The sequence below is a fragment of the Ictidomys tridecemlineatus genome, chromosome 3, assembly GCF_052094955.1.
Source record: "Ictidomys tridecemlineatus isolate mIctTri1 chromosome 3, mIctTri1.hap1, whole genome shotgun sequence".
Taxonomy (NCBI): Eukaryota; Metazoa; Chordata; class Mammalia; order Rodentia; family Sciuridae; genus Ictidomys; species Ictidomys tridecemlineatus.
In genome coordinates this window covers 33,665,704-33,685,590 of record NC_135479.1, presented here as the reverse complement: position 1 = coordinate 33,685,590, position 19,887 = coordinate 33,665,704, and the positions used below count along the sequence as shown (strand labels likewise).

The 19,887-nt window shown below is 37.1% G+C and overlaps 2 protein-coding genes across 5 annotated transcripts in view; one reads left to right on the top strand and one right to left on the bottom strand.

Annotated features, from left to right (window-relative positions):
* Rps6kb1 (ribosomal protein S6 kinase B1) overlaps positions 1–19,887 on the bottom strand; it is a 113,256-nt gene that overhangs the window by 40,883 nt on the left and 52,486 nt on the right. The window lies entirely within an intron of this gene.
* On the top strand, positions 6,080–18,177 carry Rnft1 (ring finger protein, transmembrane 1). 2 transcript variants are annotated; one of them, XM_078042354.1, is made up of 9 exons: positions 6,080–6,236; positions 7,680–8,138; positions 8,345–8,421; positions 9,889–9,989; positions 11,298–11,451; positions 12,318–12,476; positions 13,188–13,253; positions 16,551–16,652; positions 17,299–18,177. In XM_078042354.1, the coding sequence occupies exons 2-9, from the start codon at positions 7,736–7,738 to the stop codon at positions 17,329–17,331; spliced, it is 1,095 nt and encodes a 364-aa protein (XP_077898480.1). In that variant the 5' UTR covers positions 6,080–6,236; positions 7,680–7,735; the 3' UTR covers positions 17,332–18,177. The 2 variants fall into 2 exon arrangements, with proteins under 2 accessions (XP_077898480.1, XP_005321610.1); XM_005321553.5 differs by having other exon boundaries at positions 6,081–6,236; positions 17,318–18,177.

Here is a 19,887-nt window from a genome sequence, read left to right as displayed (position 1 = left end):
AAAGCACCCTGAGTTTAATCCCCATATCACCAAAAATAATAAAATAAAGTAAAATTAAAAAGAACTTATAAAATTCAACATCAATAAGACTAAAGAAATAAAATCATGTGATTTTCAATAAAGACAGAAAAAGCATTTGTCAAAATTCAACATCCATTCATAATAAAAATTCTCATTTGCCTAGCATGGTGGTGCATGCCTGTAATTCCAACAGCTCAGGTTGGAGGCAGAAGGATCCCAAGTTCAAAGTGCTTCAGCAACTTAGTGAGACCCTGAATATTAAAAGAAGGGCTGGGAACATAGCTTAGTGGTAAAGTGTCCCTGGATTCAATACCTTGTACCAGACACACACACACACACACAAAGTTAAAAAAAAAAATCTCAGCTGTGCTAGTCTGCTGTCATTGTGACAAAATGCCTGAGATAATCTACTTAATAAAGAAAAAACTTTGCCTTAGCTCATTGTTTCAGAGGTATCAGTTCATGGTCTCTTGACTCTATTACTTTGGGCCTGTGGCAGCACCATGTATCCTGGCAGGAATGTTTGGCAGAGAAAACCTGTGACTTCATGACAGCCAGGAAGAAAGAAAGAAAAATGGGATCAGGCCCCAAAATCTTTTTCTAGGGCATGTTTCCAGTGTTAGCTTCTTCTCACTAGGCCCCACTTCTTATTTGTTTGTTTGTTTGTTATTTTTAGTTGTAAATAAACACCTTTATTTATTTGTTTATTTATTTATTTTATGTGATACTGAGGATTGAATCCAGAGTCTCACACAGTTGGCAAATGCTCTACCACTGAGCTGCAAACCTAGCTTTAGTCCCAACTTCTTAAAGGTTCTATCCCCTCCCTACAGAGCCACAGGCTAAGGACTAAGCCTTTAATACATGGACTTCTGGGTACAGTTATCCAAACAGTAGCATTAGCAATGTAGGAATAATAGAAGGGAGTTTATTTAATCTGACATAGGACACCTATAAAAACAATTTTCAGTTAACATACTTAATGGTGAAAGACTGAATGTTTTTCCCTTAAAATCAGGAACATGGCAAGGATGTCTACTCTTACCAGTCTTACTCAGCAGAGTACTGGCAGTTCTAGTTAATATAATAAAGCAAGAAGTAAAAGGCATTGGGAACAGAAAGAAAGGAGAAGACTGTTCCTAGACAACAAAGTCTATGACAATCTACAAACAACAACAATAAAAAAAAAAAAACTCTGAAAACAAATAAACATGAAATGGTTACTGTCACTTTAAAAACCAGTTTTTACTCTGAATTTTCTACCTCTAGATCCTTACATCAAACTTCCAACTGGATATCTTTACATATTTGTCTGAGGAACTCCTAAGGCTCAGATTTCTGAAGCTGATTTATTATTCTCTCTCCAAATTTGGCCTTTAAAAAACAATTCCCTCCTCGATTTGGTAATATTCCAATTTACTTACTCTAATTTTTATAGATTTCCAATATTGATTTATCTATCCACCTAAGCTATAAAAATATTCATCACAGACTCCCTTCTTTCTCATCCTCTAATTGGTCACTTAGGGTATCAGTTAATATGTTATGAAACAAGCTGCCCCAAGTCTAGAGGCTTAAAATAATAATAATTAAAAAAAAATGGAGGTGGGGATGAGTACCAGGTATTGAACTCAGGGGCACTCAACCACAAAGCCACTCCCCAGACCTATTTTATACTTTATTTGGAGACAGGGTCTCACTGAGTTGCTTAGTTCCTCACTTTTTTGTTGAGGCTGGCTTTGAACTTGGGATTCTCCTTTCTCAGCTTCATGAGCCATGGGGATTACAGACATGTGCCACTGTGCCCTGCCAAAATATATTGTATGTTTTGTCTTTGTGTTGCATCATTGACCATTCTCGTCTGAAGCATCTCAGTTGGAGCTGGATTGTCTAGGATGGCCTCATACACGTTTTGGGGTCCTCAACTGGGAAGACCAAGAGAGCTGAGACAGGGCCTCACTACAAATGATCCCTTATCTTCTAGGAGGCTAGCCTTGAGTTGCTCGCATGGTTGCCAGCAATAAGTGTTAAGTCTCAATGTGCAAGAATTTTTCAAGCCTCTACTAACATAACAATTACTATTACTGTGGCAAAGGAAGTCATGTAAATTATTCTACAAAGAGACTATTCAAGGGCTGGGGTTGTGGCTCAGTGGTAGAGCACTTGCCTAGCAACTATGAGACCTTAGGTTCGATTCTCAGCATTGCATATAAATTTAAAAAAATATATAAAGATCTATTGACAACTAAAAAGGAAATTAAAAAATTAAATCCAAGGGTATGGATACAGGTTGGTGTGAAAAATTGGTGTGGGAAGTGGGAGAAGGTGAGGGGCATAACTGCAACAATCCACCACACTTAATCCTATTGATTCTTTCTCCTTTAAACTTCTCCAATATTATACTTCCTTTTGAATTCTACTTGACAAGTTCAAGACCTTATCTAACTGAACTACTTATAAAAGTCTCCTAATTCAGCTTGCATTGTTACACTGTTAGCATGTGAGTTTTCTGGAAAACAAATCTGGTCACAGATAACTGGTGTTTAAAACTCAGTATCTCAGCTGGACACAGTAATTGTTATGTTGCAGATGGCTATAACACACAGTAGTGTATGCCTATAATCCTAGCAGTTTGGGAGGCTGAGGCAGGAGGATCACAAGTTCAAAGACAGCCTCAGCAATTTAGCAAGACCCTGTCTCAAAATAAAAACTAAAAAGGACTGAGAATGTGGCTTGGTGGTTAAGGACCCCTAAGCTCAATCCCCAGTATGAAAAATAAATAGATAATAAAACCCCACAATATCTTCCCTTTGGCCACTAGAATAAGCTAGATAATAAACTTCTCCATGAAGCTCTTGAAATCTTTTATTTTCTAGCCCCCACTTTCCAAAGTTGAAAACTTAGTCCTTAAAGGGCCATGGTATTTTTTTTTCTTTTTGGTACTGGGGACTGAACCCAAGGGCACTTCACCACTGAGCACATCCCTATTCCTTTTTTGTATTTTATATAGAGAGAGGGTCCGAGTTGCTTAGGGCCTTGCTAAATTGCTGAGACTGGCTTTGAACCTCCTGCCTCAGTCTCCTGAGCATCTGGGACTACAGGCATTTACTACTTTGCCCATCGGGCCATAGTATTTCAATACCATCACTCTCCACTTAATGTTGTTTCTTATCAAGAATGCCCAGCTCATGGGGCTGGGGTTGTGGCTCAGCTTGCCTAGCACATATGAGGCCCTGGGTTCTCTCCTCAGCACCATATAAAAAATAAACAAATAAAAAAGAAAATTTTTTAAAAAAAGAAATTATAACTTAAAAAAAAATGCCCAACTCAGAGGCACACACCTGTAACATGAGTGACTCAGGAGGCTGAGGCAAAAGGATGGCAAGTTCAAAACCAGCCTCAGCAACTTAGGCCCTAAGCTACTTAGTGAGATCATGTCTCAGAAAAAAAAATAAATAAAAGAGTTGGGGATGTGGCTCAGTAGTAAAGGGTTCTCTAGGTTCAATCCCCAAAAGCAAAAAAAAAAAAAAAAAGCCCATCATTGCTTGCATCCTGGCAAATTTCAAAGTTTTCTTCAGTCTTTCTCTCCAATGCCATAAATTTAATGAAGTGTTTCTTGCCTGACAAAGTTATGGGATCCCAACTTTTACTTCCATTGCATTTCACATAACCTTCAACAATTATACTGTTTACTTTAATACAATGTAATTGTTTGTTTGTATGTCTAACCACTTGTTTTACTATTGGATAGGGACATCTTTTTTATTATCTATTTCTCCCATGCCTAGTACAATTCTTGGCAGTAAGTATGCAGCAAGTGCTTTTTTTTTTTTTGTAATGTTTTATTTTTTAGTTTTAGGTGGACACAATATCTTTATTTTATTTTTATGTGGTGCTGAGGATCGAACCCAGTGCCTCATGGGTCCTAGGCGAGCATTATACCACTTAGCCACAACCCCAGCTCACAAGTGCTTTTTGAATTAATCAAAATCAAATGCCCATTCCAGCATTCCAAATGCCAGTGGAAAGAAAATTTACCAAATATCTGTGGGCTACTAAGTCATATCTCAACTTGGTGCTCTTCTTCAAATACTACCTTTTAGTTGTAATTGAAATGCAGTACCAAATGCGCTAATAAACCTCCAATATTCACTGACATGCCTTCAGTGTGTTATGTTAAAATGAGAATGCAAACATTAGATATGCTAAATTTACTAATGTGCCAAATATTCCAAAACTACTAATGTACTGACGGTATACTGGTTCTCAATTATGGCTGAGGCTAGACTGGGAGAGATTGCTTTATTTATTTTTTTCCTGTTTACTAAATCCTCACACATTTTCATGTTTAAAATAAAAATATTCAGAGTTGGGAGTGTAGCTCAGTGGTGCATTACTTGCCTAGTATGCACCAGGCCCTGGATTAGACCCCCAGTACTGCAATAAATAATATGATAAAAATAAAAATATCCATGTAGTTGGGATGGTAGACTATACGTAAATAAATTTTCCAAGAAAATTTACTACAGTTCAGAGCCTGGCCCTCAGGTTTACTGACCCAAAAATCTAATTTGTCAAGAAGCTCAGTGAAGCTTGGAGACATAAGCACAAAAGGGGCGGGGACTAGAAAGAAAGCAGCAGCTGTGCTGTTAATGTCTTAATCGACAGTGAGAGGCGGACTGGTTTTGAATTTTTTAAAACATGCTTTTCTACTCAAGGCAAATGATCTGGTAATAGAACTCATATGATTTAAGCACAGCCTCAAAGTAGATAATTGAGGTTAAACAGAGAATTCAATTGTACTGGGAGAAAATAAGGTACAATTTCATGGTTGAAAGTCACACAGCAGCAACTTTGGCAAGTGAATGGTTTTAAAGCAGGTAGTGACCAATAAAACAAAACATCATTTTCATTAGACATTCAATGATAGCATGTGGGTATGTAAATTTATCTACTCTAGTGAGGAAAGACTGACCTGGCTCCCATTCTTCAGTCCACCTCACAAGGAATATTTAATTTCAAGAAATATGGAAGGCTTTTATTTATTTGACAGCAACTCTAGAAATGCCAGGTAATGCTTGGCGTGGTGGTGCACTCTTTTAATCCCAGCAGCCCAGGAGGCTAAGGCAGAAGGATCCCAAATTCGAGGCCAGCCTCCGCAATTTAGCGAGATTCTATCTCAAAATAAATTAAAAGGGCTGGGGAAGTAGCTCAGTGATTAAGTGCCCCTGGGTGCAATCCCCAGGCCAAAAGTAAAAATAAATAAATAAATAGCAAATAGAAGTGCCAGGTAAAAACAAAATGTAGAGAGCAGCAGTTCGGAACGGAAAGGCTATATTGGCGGCTGTGGAGGACACGCGTGGAATACATTCAGAACCACATAAACTACATCTCCGTTTTCCTTCCTGTTAACCGCCCCGCCCCCGCGCCCTTAGTAACCTTTCCACTTAGAACAATAGTGGATTAAGAGAATTACAGGAGGGCAGAAACGCTCTCCACACTCCGCAGAAGGCGGCTTTCTCAGTCTCTTCGGTCCCCCGCAAACCGTCCAGCACTTCAGATCCCGCGGGGCCTGGTTCGCTCGCCGCAACTTGGGCCTGAGAGAAAACCTAGTTTGGTTAAACTTCGCCGCCAGCCACAAGTGGGTCAGGAGCGTCGGTCGCGAAACCCGAACCCGGAAACCCCAGCGCTCCCGCCCCGCCCAGCGCCGCTCTTCCGGAGACGCGCCGAGCCCCGCCAACGTGGCTGCCCCGCTTGGGTTGCGGCAGGCGAGACGCCTCGGGTGGGGGGGGGTGAGGCTGGGACAGCCCTCAGCGTCAGGCCCCGCCTCCGGAGGCAGGTTCCTGGAGCCTGCGCGCTTTTAACCTCAAAACGTCCAGCACCTCGGGGCCGTGTGCCGTGGTAGACTGGCAGCATAGACTCAAGACGTGAGGCAACGAACTGTTAAGGGCACGCGTCCGCGGGCCATCCCCAGGCGCAGGCCCTGGCAGCGGCGTGCTCCAGCCGCTCGCCTATCCTCGGCGCGGCGCAGCGCAGGCGGGGGCGGGCCGCGCGCCCGAGGACGTCCGGGGAGCGCGCGCGCCACCGCCGCGCCGGGCCCGAGTTGCTGGCGGTGGGGCTTGAGCGTGATGGCTCTGACTCTAGGGCTGGGGGCGGCGTGCGCTGCTGTTCCTGCCGTCGCTGCCGAGGCCTCCGTCCGCTCCTGGTCATGAGAGGTCAGGCCTGGGGGAGGCGGGGGCAAGGGGCTCCAGGGAGAATAACCGGGCCGCCGGATGCTCGGACGTGGGTGGAGACCTGTGCTCGGGGATTCCGGAAGAGTTGTTGATGTTCACTTTGATTCCTTTTCTCTCCTCTTTTTTATCTGTGCGTGGAGGAGAGTGGGAGGGGCCTGTTTTTATTTATAGAAAACACATAAACCATCCTGTCCAAAGTCGCTCTTGAGATTTGAGGAAATAAAGCGCACCGTGGCATCGGAGCCTGGGTGCGAAGCCTTCCGCGAAAAGGATCAAAACCCAAACCGCCACAGGGTAATTGCACAGCGTTCAAGCCAAGGCATAAGACAGAATGACACAGAACATGCCCTGTCATTAACTCTAGCTTCCTCCTAGAGAAATGGGAAAAGCAGACAGTCTGGGATAGGCTTTGCGTTTTGTCAGCTGGCATTGCGATTCCAGCATCGAGCTGCTAGGAGATCCACGCTGGGTCATTTAGGAACCTCCCTGCCAACGTCCTCATTTCTGATACCCTCACCCCACCTTCCGCAACACACACACCACCGATGGTGGCATTTTTATTCCATACACTGTGACTATCTTCATTCAGACTGAAGTATTACCTAGCATTACATGTGACTCCCCAACTTATCCCTATTTTGAAGATATTTAGGAAACATTCTTTTAGGAGGGGAAGTCGTATTCTTGGTAGCACCATTAATATATTCGCTTTGGGGAAGCTCTTTCTGCATAAGATAAAATTTATAGTTCATCTAAGTGAGATGTTTATTATCTATAATGATATTTAAAGCATTGAAGTTTAATGGAACTTTTTCTTTCTTCCTAGCATTTCCAAGTATTAAAAAATACTGAATCAGAGCTGGGGTTGTGGTTCAATGGTAGAGCACTTGCCTCACATGCATGGAGCGCTGGGTTTGATTCTCATAAATAAATAAAAATAAACTATCATGTCCATCTACAAATAAGAATTTTAAAATATTAGAAAAAAAATACTGAATCACTCTTCATTCTGAAACTTCTTTGATGTAGAATCTACTCAGATGAAACTGCTCCAGTTGGGTGCTGAGTGAATGTGCCAAACTATTAAATATGAACACTAGTATTATATTAACATCTTCTGGGGCCCCCATACATCATGACTATTTTGCCAGTGTGTTCTGGCATTAGAGAAGTGGAGTCATCTGAAACTCGTCTTTTTTTTTGTTAGTAAATGTTTCCTGAAATGATAATTTTTAAGCAGATTCTTGGCATTAAGGGAGGAGTTTAGAAATACGTGCGATAATCTGAAAATTCATATGCTGTGACTATCAGCAACTCCTTTTATAAAGTGAATAAAGAACAATTGATGAGCTGTGTACTTACTTGTACTTAACTATTCCCTTGGAATATTTTCTGCTCTTGGATAATTTGTTTATTTATTTTTAGGAGACAAAACCTCCAAGCAAAGAAATCTGGATTAGAGAAAAAGTATTTTAAGGGCCATGCAAGCCAACTGTAACCAACTGCACAGTCCTCCAGGAACTGCAAGTGGTGAGGATGCCTCAGCCTCCCAGTGTACCCATACAAGATTGACAGGAGAAGGTTCTTGTCTTCATTCTGGAGATGTTCATATCCAGATTAACCCCATATCTAAAGAATATGCTGAAAATCCAAGCTCCAGAAATATAAGGTCAGCTGTCCATAGCTGTACCCATGGATGTGCACATAGTCGTTTCCGGAGTCACTCCCACAGTGAAGCAAGGCAGCCTGAGGATACTGCCACGGAGTCTGGAGAACATGGAAGTAGCACCTTCTCAGAATTCCGCTATCTTTTCAAGTGGCTGCAGAAAAGTCTTCCATATATTTTGATTCTGGGTGTCAAACTTGTTATGCAGCATATAACAGGTAGGGTATAATAAAACAATGATTTGCTTAATTGGTAAATTCAGTTATTTTTCTTTATTGGAATTCTATTTTTACCTATGTATTTCAGTTACTTATTTTTCTGTTGGCTTTTAAAATTGTATGTTTTCTTTTAATTCATATTATTAGCTTATATTGTCCTCTTTGTTTTTTTTTCTTTCAATTAACTGGAACTTATTTTCTAACAGGCATTTCTCTTGGAATTGGGCTGCTAACAACTTTTATGTATGCAAACAAAAGCATTGTAAATCAGGTTTTTCTAAGAGTAAGTATAACAAGCAACTAAAAAATTATTAACTGTTTTCTCTCTATAGAATTATAGAGAAATAATTTTGTGAGAAATAGGAATAGCTTTTGAGAGAAGTAGGAAATCAAATATGTTGATCCATGACATATTTTATTTTGTTACCTAAATTATCTGTCTTAATACTGATTGCTTCACCTTATTCTCTTTATATATTTGGTTTCTAATAAAGAAAAAGCCAGGCACAACCATGCATGCCTGAAATCCCAGCAACTTGCTGGGACTGAGGCAAGAGGTTCACAAGTCTGAGGCCAGCCTCATCAATTTAGCAAGACCCTGTCTCAAAATAAAAAAGTGCTGAGGATGTAGGGGAGTAGACAAAGGACTACATTATTTGATCTGGTTTGGCAAGTACCTTTTTATTTTGTGAGCTAATTTAAACATAATCTCATTAAAATTTCAACTGACTAACTATAATAAGATTTAAAATAACTAAATAAATTATGGAGCATTGAATAAATAGGTATTGAACTGTTTAGCTCTCTTATTTAAAGGAAATTTAATTCAAGAAGTTTTTCTATAATGTAAAAGTCCTAGTCATAAAAATCATGGGAAAAAATAGGAAAAAGTTCATGATATTTCACCATAAGGCCATATTAAAGAAAGATATCATACATTCTGACCTGGAAATTTATAGTAGAACCTGTAAACTAAAAAAACTTTAATTCATGGTTTCAAACTAGTACAGATTGAGTATTCTCTATTCCAAAATGCTTGAAACCAAAACTGTTTCAGATTTGGGGGGATTTGGGAATATTTGTACATACATAATGAGATATCTTGGGAATGGGAACTCAAGTCTAAACAGAATTCATTTCTGTTTTATATACAACTCATAGCCCAAGTGTAATTTTATACAGTAATTTTAGTGTATCTGTGTTTTAATTTTAACAGGAGATCAGGTTTAAGAATTGTCCACTTGGGGCTTCACGTTGGTGCACAAAAAGTTTTGGATTTTAGAGCATTTCAATTGCTAACTTTCAGATTAGGATGCTTAACCTATAAAACATTTAATTAAACTTGTAATTAAAACTTAACCTTAGATTAAAAATAAATTATTGAATATCTGTGAACCCTGATTTACCTAAATGCATTTTTGAAATTTGTCTTATGGAAGATGCACAAAAAAGGGAACTGAACAGCTAAAGATTGTTTAGGGTAGGTCCTTTATGTCAACTTTTAGATGATTTGGTTTCTTTGAAACATCATATTTTTCATACAGTGAAGAAATTGTATTTTTATAACTTGTTTCAAATTTTGTTCACTAAAGATAAATAAAACAATATGGTATACAATTTAATAGATACTTTATATTTTAAGGTTAATCTAGAAAGTTAATGTTAATAGGCCATTAAATTTAAAGTTTAATAATATTTAAAATTCTGGCATAATTCAAAGTAACAAATTATAAAATTGTTTATTTTTCAGGAAAGATCTTCAAAGATTCAATGTGCTTGGTTACTGATATTCTTAGCAGGATCATCTGTTCTTCTGTATTATACCTTTCATTCTCAGTCACTTTATTACAGGTAATTACTAGTTCTAGTATACTTTTTAAAATGTAATCATATGTTCCGTAGCACTCTGCATATATCTTACTTACACATAATACTTATTGTAGTTCAATTTTTACCTGTCTTCTTTAATGTTTGAGAGCTTTGAGTGACTTATTCAGACTTGTATCCTTAGTTCCTTGGCACATAGCAGGTGCTCAATAAATATTTAATTTTTTTTGATAACTGCATTTTTGTTTAATCAGTACTTATTAAGTACCAGTAGGTGGGTATTGTTGTCTTTTTCAGTTTCTAGAAATAAGGCAAAGATTCATTAAAAGACAACAGTTTTTCTTAATTTTCTGCTTTAGTCAGAAAATAATTATGGACAAATGTGGGATATAGTTTAGAGGTAGAGCCAGTACATTGATATGGGTAGGGCTGTGTGGGTGAATAGGTAGGGAAAGCAAGAAAGACTTTGATGGTGGTGTCATTTTATTGGGCTGGGGAAGGAACTAGATTTGAGAGGAAAATCAGTAATTTTGTTTTTAACATGTTAAGCATGAGAAGTCAAGTAGAATTGTTAAGAAAGCAGTTCTAGATATATCATGAGCTCAGGGTAGAGGTTAAAGCTATAAATTTTGGTATGTTAGCAAAGTAATCAGCATTTAAATATGACTGATATTTTAAAACCACAGGACTGAACAGAACTAACCTGGGTAATACAAATAACTATATGGTAATACATAGAAAATACAAAGAGGGCCCAGTCCTGGACAAGACCCATCATCAGAGTAGCAGCCACAAAGGAGACATACGAGAACAACCAGGAAGAAAAAAGAAGTTTAGAAAGAACAAGCTACAGGTGCAGCTCAGTGCCTATCATTAATGAGGTCCTGGGTTCAATCCCCAACACCACAGAGGAAAAAAGGTCTACAAAGAAAATAATTTAGGATGAGTAAATGGAAAGAGAAGTGACCCTAGGTCTAGTGATATAAAGGACAAAAGTAATTCAGTGGAAAAGAGGGGATGGAATCCTGATTGGAAATCGTTAGGAAGATAATGGCGTTAAGTCTAGTATACAGGTTTTAGAGTTTATAGGCTACAAAGGTGTCAACATAATAAGCCAGGGAAGACCTTTTTCTATATCATATAAAAGGAAAAGTCCCTTTAAAATAATAATAAAAAAATTATCCTTCATTCCATTTATATGAACTCTGATGTTATCTTGCCAAACTCATTTCTACATATCAAATTAAAATATTTGTAGCAAATTTAAAACCCTTTTCAATATTTTACCTTTGTACGTTGCTCTGGTAAATTTTGATGATTTTCTCTTGGTAGTTTAATTTTCTTAAATCCTACACTGGATCACTTGAGCTTCTGGGAAGTACTTTGGATTGTTGGAATTACGGACTTCATTCTAAAATTCCTCTTCATGGGCTTAAAATGCCTTGTTTTATTGGTGCCTCCTTTCATCATGCCTTTTAAGTCAAAGGTAAGAAACTAACTGATGCATTATTGGAATGATGTTGGCAAACACATTAATACTGTTTAATCTTTGCTTAAAGATTTTGTAATTTTTTCGTTTGCTAAATAATCTAGTTTTAATTATCTTCATTATTGCTTGGCAACATTTGTTCAAGGACTTGAACCAAAATATTAACCTATTTGGATAAAATGAGAATTACATTTGTTTCAGGGAGGGGAAGAATACAAGTTCAGTAGATTAGACAAGGCGGAATGAAGGGAATGGAGGAGGGACAGGAATAGGAAAAGAGTAGAATGACTCTGACATAATTTTCCTATGTACATACATGAATATATCAGTGAATCTCTACATCATGTACAACCATGAGACCAGGGTCCTAGTTAGAATAAAATGTACTCCATGTTTGTATAAATAAGTCAAATTAAACTGTACTGACATGTATAACTAAAAAGAGCAACAACAAACATTTGCTTCAGAAGAACTGAAAAATCAGTCTCCACATCAAATATGAGAAACTGTTAATTTGTACTTCTGTTCTCCAACAGGGTACTATCAATTGATAATTGACTATATGCAGTTATTTAGTGGCTTCCCATATTCAATAAAAACAAATTTTTATAATCGGCAAAAACACAGTACATATAAAACATTTTACTATTTCATTCTGAGGAATACTTTAAAAGCACACTATGCAGTGACTGTAACATGGAAGAATCAGGTTGAAATTGTCAGTCATAATCATAATGAAGACTAATTTCAGTTACTTATATTATTGCATCATGTACTCATGATGTTTTCAGTCCAATATTAAGGATTTTTGCTATGTGTTTAAGTGGCTTGGGTAGTTCTATTTATTTTTCCTTTCTTTCTAGGGTTACTGGTATATGCTTTTAGAAGAATTATGTCAGTATTACCGAACTTTTGTTCCCATACCAGTTTGGTTTCGTTACCTTATAAGTTATGGGGAGTTTGGTAATGGTACTAGATGGAGTCTTGGGATATTGCTGGCTTTACTCTACCTCATATTAAAAGTAAGTAACATTATAAATCTTGCCACTGCATAATGATTCATTTAATTATTGATTTTACATACTACTACTTTTCTCCTTAACTGTCTTAAGGCTTATCTTCATATCAGTAGTTTGAAGTAACCACAGGTTCTTTATCAGTTTGTGGTGGCATGTAACTATAATCTCAGCTACTAGGGAGGCTGAGACAGGATTCTGATTTTTAGGTCAACCTGGGTAACATATAAGACCCTGTCTCAGAGAGAGAGAGAAAGTGGAGTTCCATATAACATGGATTATCTAAGGGGATAAACAAGTGGAAAAAAACATACCCATCCTCAACAGCAAAGTTTGTTGTACACATAACTCTTAAACTAGTAGAGTGTCTTGTTCTGCTCCCTTTCTGCCTGATCATTTCAAATTAATAATCACTTTCAGACTTTAAAAATCAAAATGTTAATATGTGAATCAGATGTAGTTGCTTTGTCTTTGACAGGTTTTTATTTATCTTGAACAAACTATAACTATAGATTTTTAAATGTACTTCTTGTTGGCTCAACCCCATAAATATTCATTAATTAGGCTTGAAATATATTTAGAATGAAATGATATCTCTGAATGCAGTGAGCATTAGGGTAATATGGGAATTGAATATTGTAAGATTTCAGCTTTTGTCTTTGGGTTTAGCAGATAGGACTCTTGAATTAATAAATTATCTCTTATTTCCTCTTTCAGCTTTTGGACTTCTTTGGACATCTGAAAACTTTCAGACAGGTTTTGCGAATATTTTTTACACGACCAGTAAGTACTTTCTTGTTTTTTTAAGGAAAAACACTTCTACCTTTCATTATAAAATGGTCTTTTTAGATTATTTGCTAGTACTCTGGCACCAGGAGTTTAGTTCTATGTTCAGCTCTTTACCAAAAATCATGTCCCTTGCAGTTTTATCACTGGGGGAAATGTCCCCATTACACAGTACTAAATATACAAATAATTTTCAGCATGGAATTTAATGATTGAGACTTCACTATCAATTATAAACTTGTTATTATGTGATTCTGTGGATGTTACAGAATACAGAGAAAGGGTATCCATACAGAAGGGTAATTCATATTTAGTAGCCTCAAAGATTCCCAATACCTAGGTGTGATCACCAAATTTCAAGGCTGATCTTCAGCTTTTTAGTCCATTAGGTCCTTAAATAGTTAATGGGACTGACTTACAAGAATGCCAACCTAATAATGTACTGTTAAAGGTAAAAAGGAGCCATACATAATGGTGCTTGCATGTAATCCCAGCAACTCAGGAGGCTAAGACAGGAAGATGGCAAATTTGAAGCCAACCCCAGCAACTTAATGAGACCTTGTCTCAAAATAAAAAATAAAAAGGGCTGGGGAATGGGCCTTAGTGGTATAGTGCCCCTGAGTTCAATCCATAGTATCCAAACAAAAAAGAATTGTCTAAAAAACTGTTCAGACTAACTAGCCAGGGTACCTTTTCCCTAAGAGCAATATGGAAACAAGTTTTGCTATATCTTATGCACACTTTTCTTTTGGAGAAGATACAGTATATTCAGAGAGTCTGGTATTGTCCAGGTTAATACAGTTGATTATATGAGAATCAGCCATTTTCCCATAATTGATCTAGTCAGGTTTGTGCTGAAATACCCTTAAGAAAATCTCCTGTGGGCTGGGGATGTGGCTCAAGCAGTAGCGCGCTCGTCTGGCATGCGTGCGGCCCGGGTTCGATCCGCAGCACCACATACAAAAAAAGATGTTGTGTCCGCCAAATACTAAAAAATAAATATTAAAAATTCTCTCTCTCTCCCCCTCTCTCTCACTCTCTCTTTAAAAAAAAAAAGAAAATCTCCTGTGGGTTAGGGGTGTAGCTTAGTGGTAAAAGGTTTGCCTACCATGTGTGAGGCCCTGTGATCCAGATCCAGCATCACAAAACCCAATCAACACTTGAGATTCTTCTCTGTGAGACAAAGAAAGCACAGAGAATCAGTCATTGACACTTTTACTCCTGTCTCCCTGATATCCTGAACATATACATACATGTTCTTTAACTTTATCATGGAAATGACAGTTGCCATCAGGATGTCTTCATCTAAAGGAAGTCTCCAAAATGCCAGACAAAAGTGATGTTTCAAAAGCTTGTCAACATAAATATTTTTGTAATGGACTCCTTTACTGAAGGGAAATTGGCACCAAGATCATTTAACACTGTCCTGACTGACTTCTGAAATCCTTCATATCACCAGTCTCAAAAAAACAAAAAAAAACAACCTTAATTTTTAACATTTTTGTCAGGGCTGGGATTGTGGCTCAGTGGTATGGAAGAGTGCTGGCCTTGCATACAAGGGGCACTGGGTTCGATCCTCAGCACCACATAGGTGGACTCCACCTAAAACTGAAGGATAAATTAATTTTTTTTTTGACCTTTGAGTTTTGTTAGCCCTAAACATTTAAGTACAGGAAGTTTAGATCATAATCAGATGTGTTTAAGTAAGTCACTCCTTACCTAACTTCCCATGACAACTACACTTAGGTGTTCTTAGCCACCCTTGCCACCATCATTTCTACAGAAAGCTCATCTCATTTGTAACATTTTGATTCTTTCACATTTTGCTAAAGAGTCTTAATTGTCACATCTAGTTCATGACTAAGTCCTACTGATTTTGGTGAGGAAGTTAAGATATTAAAGAGATCAGAAACTTTTTTTTAGGACATTAGAATAAAGGGATATTCAGAGAATTGCACTATTGTTCATTCAGTTAGTTTTGACAGTTATCCCATCCAAATGACATTTTACATTTATTTTCTTAGTAAAATTTGGTTTATCATTCTTTCAAAGTACTAAATGCTCTGACTTTATGATAATAAGAGGTAATTAAAAATCATTTTTAGTTTAGTGGTGAGAAACTGAAACCTCCTTCATGTTGAACTTACCTTGAAGACCTTTCAAAAAAAGATTCCTGAGTCATATTCCAGTGTCTGGGCCTACTGAAACTCCAGTGTAGAACCAGAGATTTTTTTTTCTTTTTCCCTCCTACATGCTGGGCCTCATACCATACCCCCAGCCAGATATTCTCTGTATGTGTGTGGTACTAAAAATTAGTTTAAAACTAAGGACCTTGTGCATGCTAGGCCAGTGTTCTATCACTGAACTACATCTCTAACCCCAGATACATACACACATACATACATACACACACACACACACAATTTTTTTTTGTACCAGGGATTGAATCCAGGGGAAGTTAACCACTGAACCACATCCCCAGCCCTCTTTTATATTTTATTTAGAGACAGGGTCTTTTTAAAATTTATTTTTATGTGGCGCTAAGGATTGAAACCAGTGCCTCATGCATGCTAGGCAAGTGCCCTATCACTGAGTCATAACCCTGGCCCCGCTAGAGACAGGGTCTTGCTAAGTTACTTAAGTGCCTCACTGTTGTTGAGGCTGGCTTTGAAGTCCTGATCATCCTGTCTCAGCCTTCTGAGCTGCGGGGATTATAGCATGTGCCACCACGCCTGGCCCAGATATATATACTTTTATACAGATATATATACTTTTTAAAAAATAACTTTATTTTTTTATTTCTATGTGGTTCTGAGGATTGAACCCAGCACCTCAACGTGTTAGGTGAGCCTTCTACCACTGAGCCACAACCCCAGCCCCCAGATACATATACTTTTAAAATAAGCTCTCCACATGAATTACATTTAACTAGCAAAGTGCTAGATTGACTGCTTAATTTGGCAATCCTGGGCAACACTATACCCAGGAAGTATTTGTAAATATTTTTATAAATATTTAGTTATATTTCGAATTGTTTAGGTACTTATAGCCATTTGTGTTGAATTTTAAAACTATTACCGTTTGGGAATCCAGTGGATTTAACAATCTTCCACGATCCTGCTATTTACTATTTAATGATTTCACACTCATGTAGTCAAGATGTAGCTATAAAATGTATCCTATGGGAAAGTTTTGAAATGCCTGATTCCTGGGAGATTTGAGAAGTACAGTATCACCTATGTGTTCAACAAACAGGAAAAGAAATTTGTAATTGCAAATAATTTACCTTCACAGAGTTATGGTGTAGCTGCCAGCAAGAGACAGTGTTCAGATGTGGATGATATTTGTTCAATATGTCAAGCTGAATTTCAGAAGCCAATTCTTCTCATCTGTCAGGTAATTATATTTTTAAGCAAACTGAACACAGTACTTTTCTGTGAATTACAAGTAATATTTATGTTTGTTGAATGGCAGAAAATAATCTACATTGTTTAGCGGAAAGTAGCAGAGTACACACTCGTAATTTATTTATGATTAGGAGTTTAGTAGATTGGCTAAATCTTGTCCTTTATGTTCTGATGATTTTTATGCAGGAATATATAAAAGGGGAAAGATAATTCAACTGGCAGATTGGATGCCAAAATGATTAGAAAACAGTCTATTTTTTATAATTAGATACTAGTATTCAAAATAGTACCAACAATGTTATGGAAGTATATATGGCTTTTTCTTAGACTTTACAGAAGTTACTACTAACTCAAAGATTTATTAAGCTCTTAAGTCACCATATTTAAGAATCTTAAAGATATCACCTAGGGATAGCCACATTTTGTTAAAAAAAAGGCTAAATGGATAGTAAAGTCAGAAGAATACTAGTGGCTCTACCATTAAAACCACTCTGTCTTCTTGAATACATAGTACTTTCTCCATTTTCTCATTTGTAAAATGTGGGAATTAGTGTTTCCAAAATCCCTTTCAGCTCTAAAGAATAGGATTATCTACAATATGATGAATGTAAAGTGTTTGCTAATATAAAATCTAGTTCTTAATTCCCTTTACAGCATATATTTTGTGAAGAATGCATTACCTTATGGTTCAACAGAGAGAAAACATGTCCATTATGCAGAACTGTGATTTCAGATCGTATAAACAAATGGAATGATGGAGCCACTTCATCACACCTTCAAATATATTAAGTTGTACAACTGTTAAGGCCACAAACACTAATTTCATTTGGTAAAAAGTGACTATTGATAAAGGCATTTGAACAGATTTTCAGGGCTGGAAGAAAACTGTTTCCAAGTGGTTTTAGAATATAATTTACATGTGTAGTCTGGTTTATCAAGATCAAATGAAAAACCCCTGTGTTTTAAAAAGTATACAATATTCAACCTAAAGAATATACAACATTTGTTCTATCCTAATTATCTGACAGATAATTGCAGTGTTAAATTGTAAATGTGTTCTCTTGTTGATGTTACCAAAACAGAAATTATAAACCATAACTAGTAGTTTCAAAGGAATGCAGGTGGGTTGGGGATATTGCCCCAGTGGCAGAGTGCTGGTCTAGCACATGTAAGGCCCTGGATTCCTTCCCTACCCCAGAAAGAAAAAGAAGAAAATAGTAATAATAATAATTCAGGTATTCTTTCCTGACATTACAGTATATTTTTCACAGTATTTTAAGATACATATTATTTGAAACAATTTTCTTCAGCATTGACTTTTATAATTCCCATTCTAAAAATGCTTAAAATTTTTCACGAAATTTGTATTTTTCAATTGAATTTCTAAATGCTATATTTTACCTGTAAAAATTACATTTTCTAGATGAAGATTAATTTACTGAGGATGATATATTTTAATATTGTATTATTCTCTATAGTATAAGTAATCAGCAAGAATAAATTATTTAAATTCATTATTTGTGGACCTCATACATGCTTCCTACCATCAGCTTTAATGTTCACAATCTTGTTTTTTGTATAGTGCTATTAAGTATCTCAAAGTAACTATTAAAATAATTCATGCACTGCTTGAGGTGAAAGTCAGTAGTACAGCACTTGCCTGGCATGTGAGAGGTTCTGGATTCAATCCCCAGCATCAAGTAGGGGAAAAAAAGCTTGTACTTAGGGGTGGTCATAGCTTTGGATAGTGTGGTTTGCCTGTCTCTAGGTAATTTGTTCAGGGTCGTGGAAAAGAAAATAAGGCACTTTGTGTCTCCACTTGATACCTAAATATTAACAGAACAATAAAGGGCTGCTACTGGTTACATCTACAATTAGAGTACAAGGCTTCTGCCTATTTCTTTAGTACTATCAATTTGTACACAAAGAAAGGATAGTGGGAAGCAAAAGTTAGGAGAAAGCTGAAAACATATTGTAGTATTGGTAAGACAAAGCCTAGACCAGAACATGCATTAATAAAGATAGCAGCCAAGTGATAATGCCTAGAAAACTACTCAAACTGACAAAGGTAACCTTTTACCCTAGGTAAACACTGCCAGGTTATAAGAGTTAACTATTTTCTGTCTATTTAGTCACAATATATTTAATTCTCTTTTTTACTTTGAGAATTACCACAAATATTTGAGCAAGTTTATTTGGCCTGAAAACACCTTCCTGGCTTTGTGGCAAAGCTCAGTTGTATTGTTTAGGTATATGGCAGGGAATGGGTGAGAAAAGGAATTTAGGATTAAAATTTGGCTGTGAAAAATTTTAATCCTAAATTAAATCCTGAAACGACTTCTAGTTCAGAACACAAGAATAGCATTCAGCCCTATTTACAACACCATTTAACCATACCCTAGTGGTTATTCAAACAGTTTGTATTGACTAAATAACAACAGAAGTTTGGACTGTGCTGGGGTTTTACTACAATGAACTGAAAACTGGGAAGATGTAATAGGAGAGCTATGCCATATATTAAGACAGATGATGAACTAGAAGCATTTTGCTACTACTTTTTAGTCCTTTACCCCAAAGGGAACAGAGCTCCAAAAACCCAATTATTCTGTGAATTCAGATCACAATCTCCAAAAGTTAAAGAGTACCAGCATTAAGAGATGCTACCATCTTTTATAAAAAATCAACATGAGTGAAAACTTTCTGTAGAGGTATTATCTAGGCAAGTGTGATATAAATGTTCATGGAAGAGATGTGGTTTGTACAAAATGGCCATTTTAGAGTAGATGTGAGACAATTAAAACAGTTTGGGGGCTGGAGATGTAGTTCAATGGAAGAGTGCTTGCCTAGTATATCTAAGGCCCTGGGTTCAATCTCTAGCAAAGAAAAATTAAAAAACAGATTTGTGCACATCAAACTATCAAATGTAGCCCAGTTGGACTGAGGATGTGGCTCAATAATGGAGTGCTTGCCTAGCATGCAACAGGCCCCTGGGCTTGATTCCAGTACTGCAAAAGAACAATCAAATGTTGCCAAGAAGCTGAGTGCAGTGGCACATGCCAGTAATCCCAGCTACTGAGGTAGCTAAGGCAGGAGGACTGCAAGCTGGAGACCAGCTGGGGGCAACACAGATTCTGTCTCCAAAAGATAAATATGGCTAAACAAAATATTTTGTTTGGGGGGAAAAAACTCATAACTTGTTGCATGAATTTTTTAAAAAAGCAAAC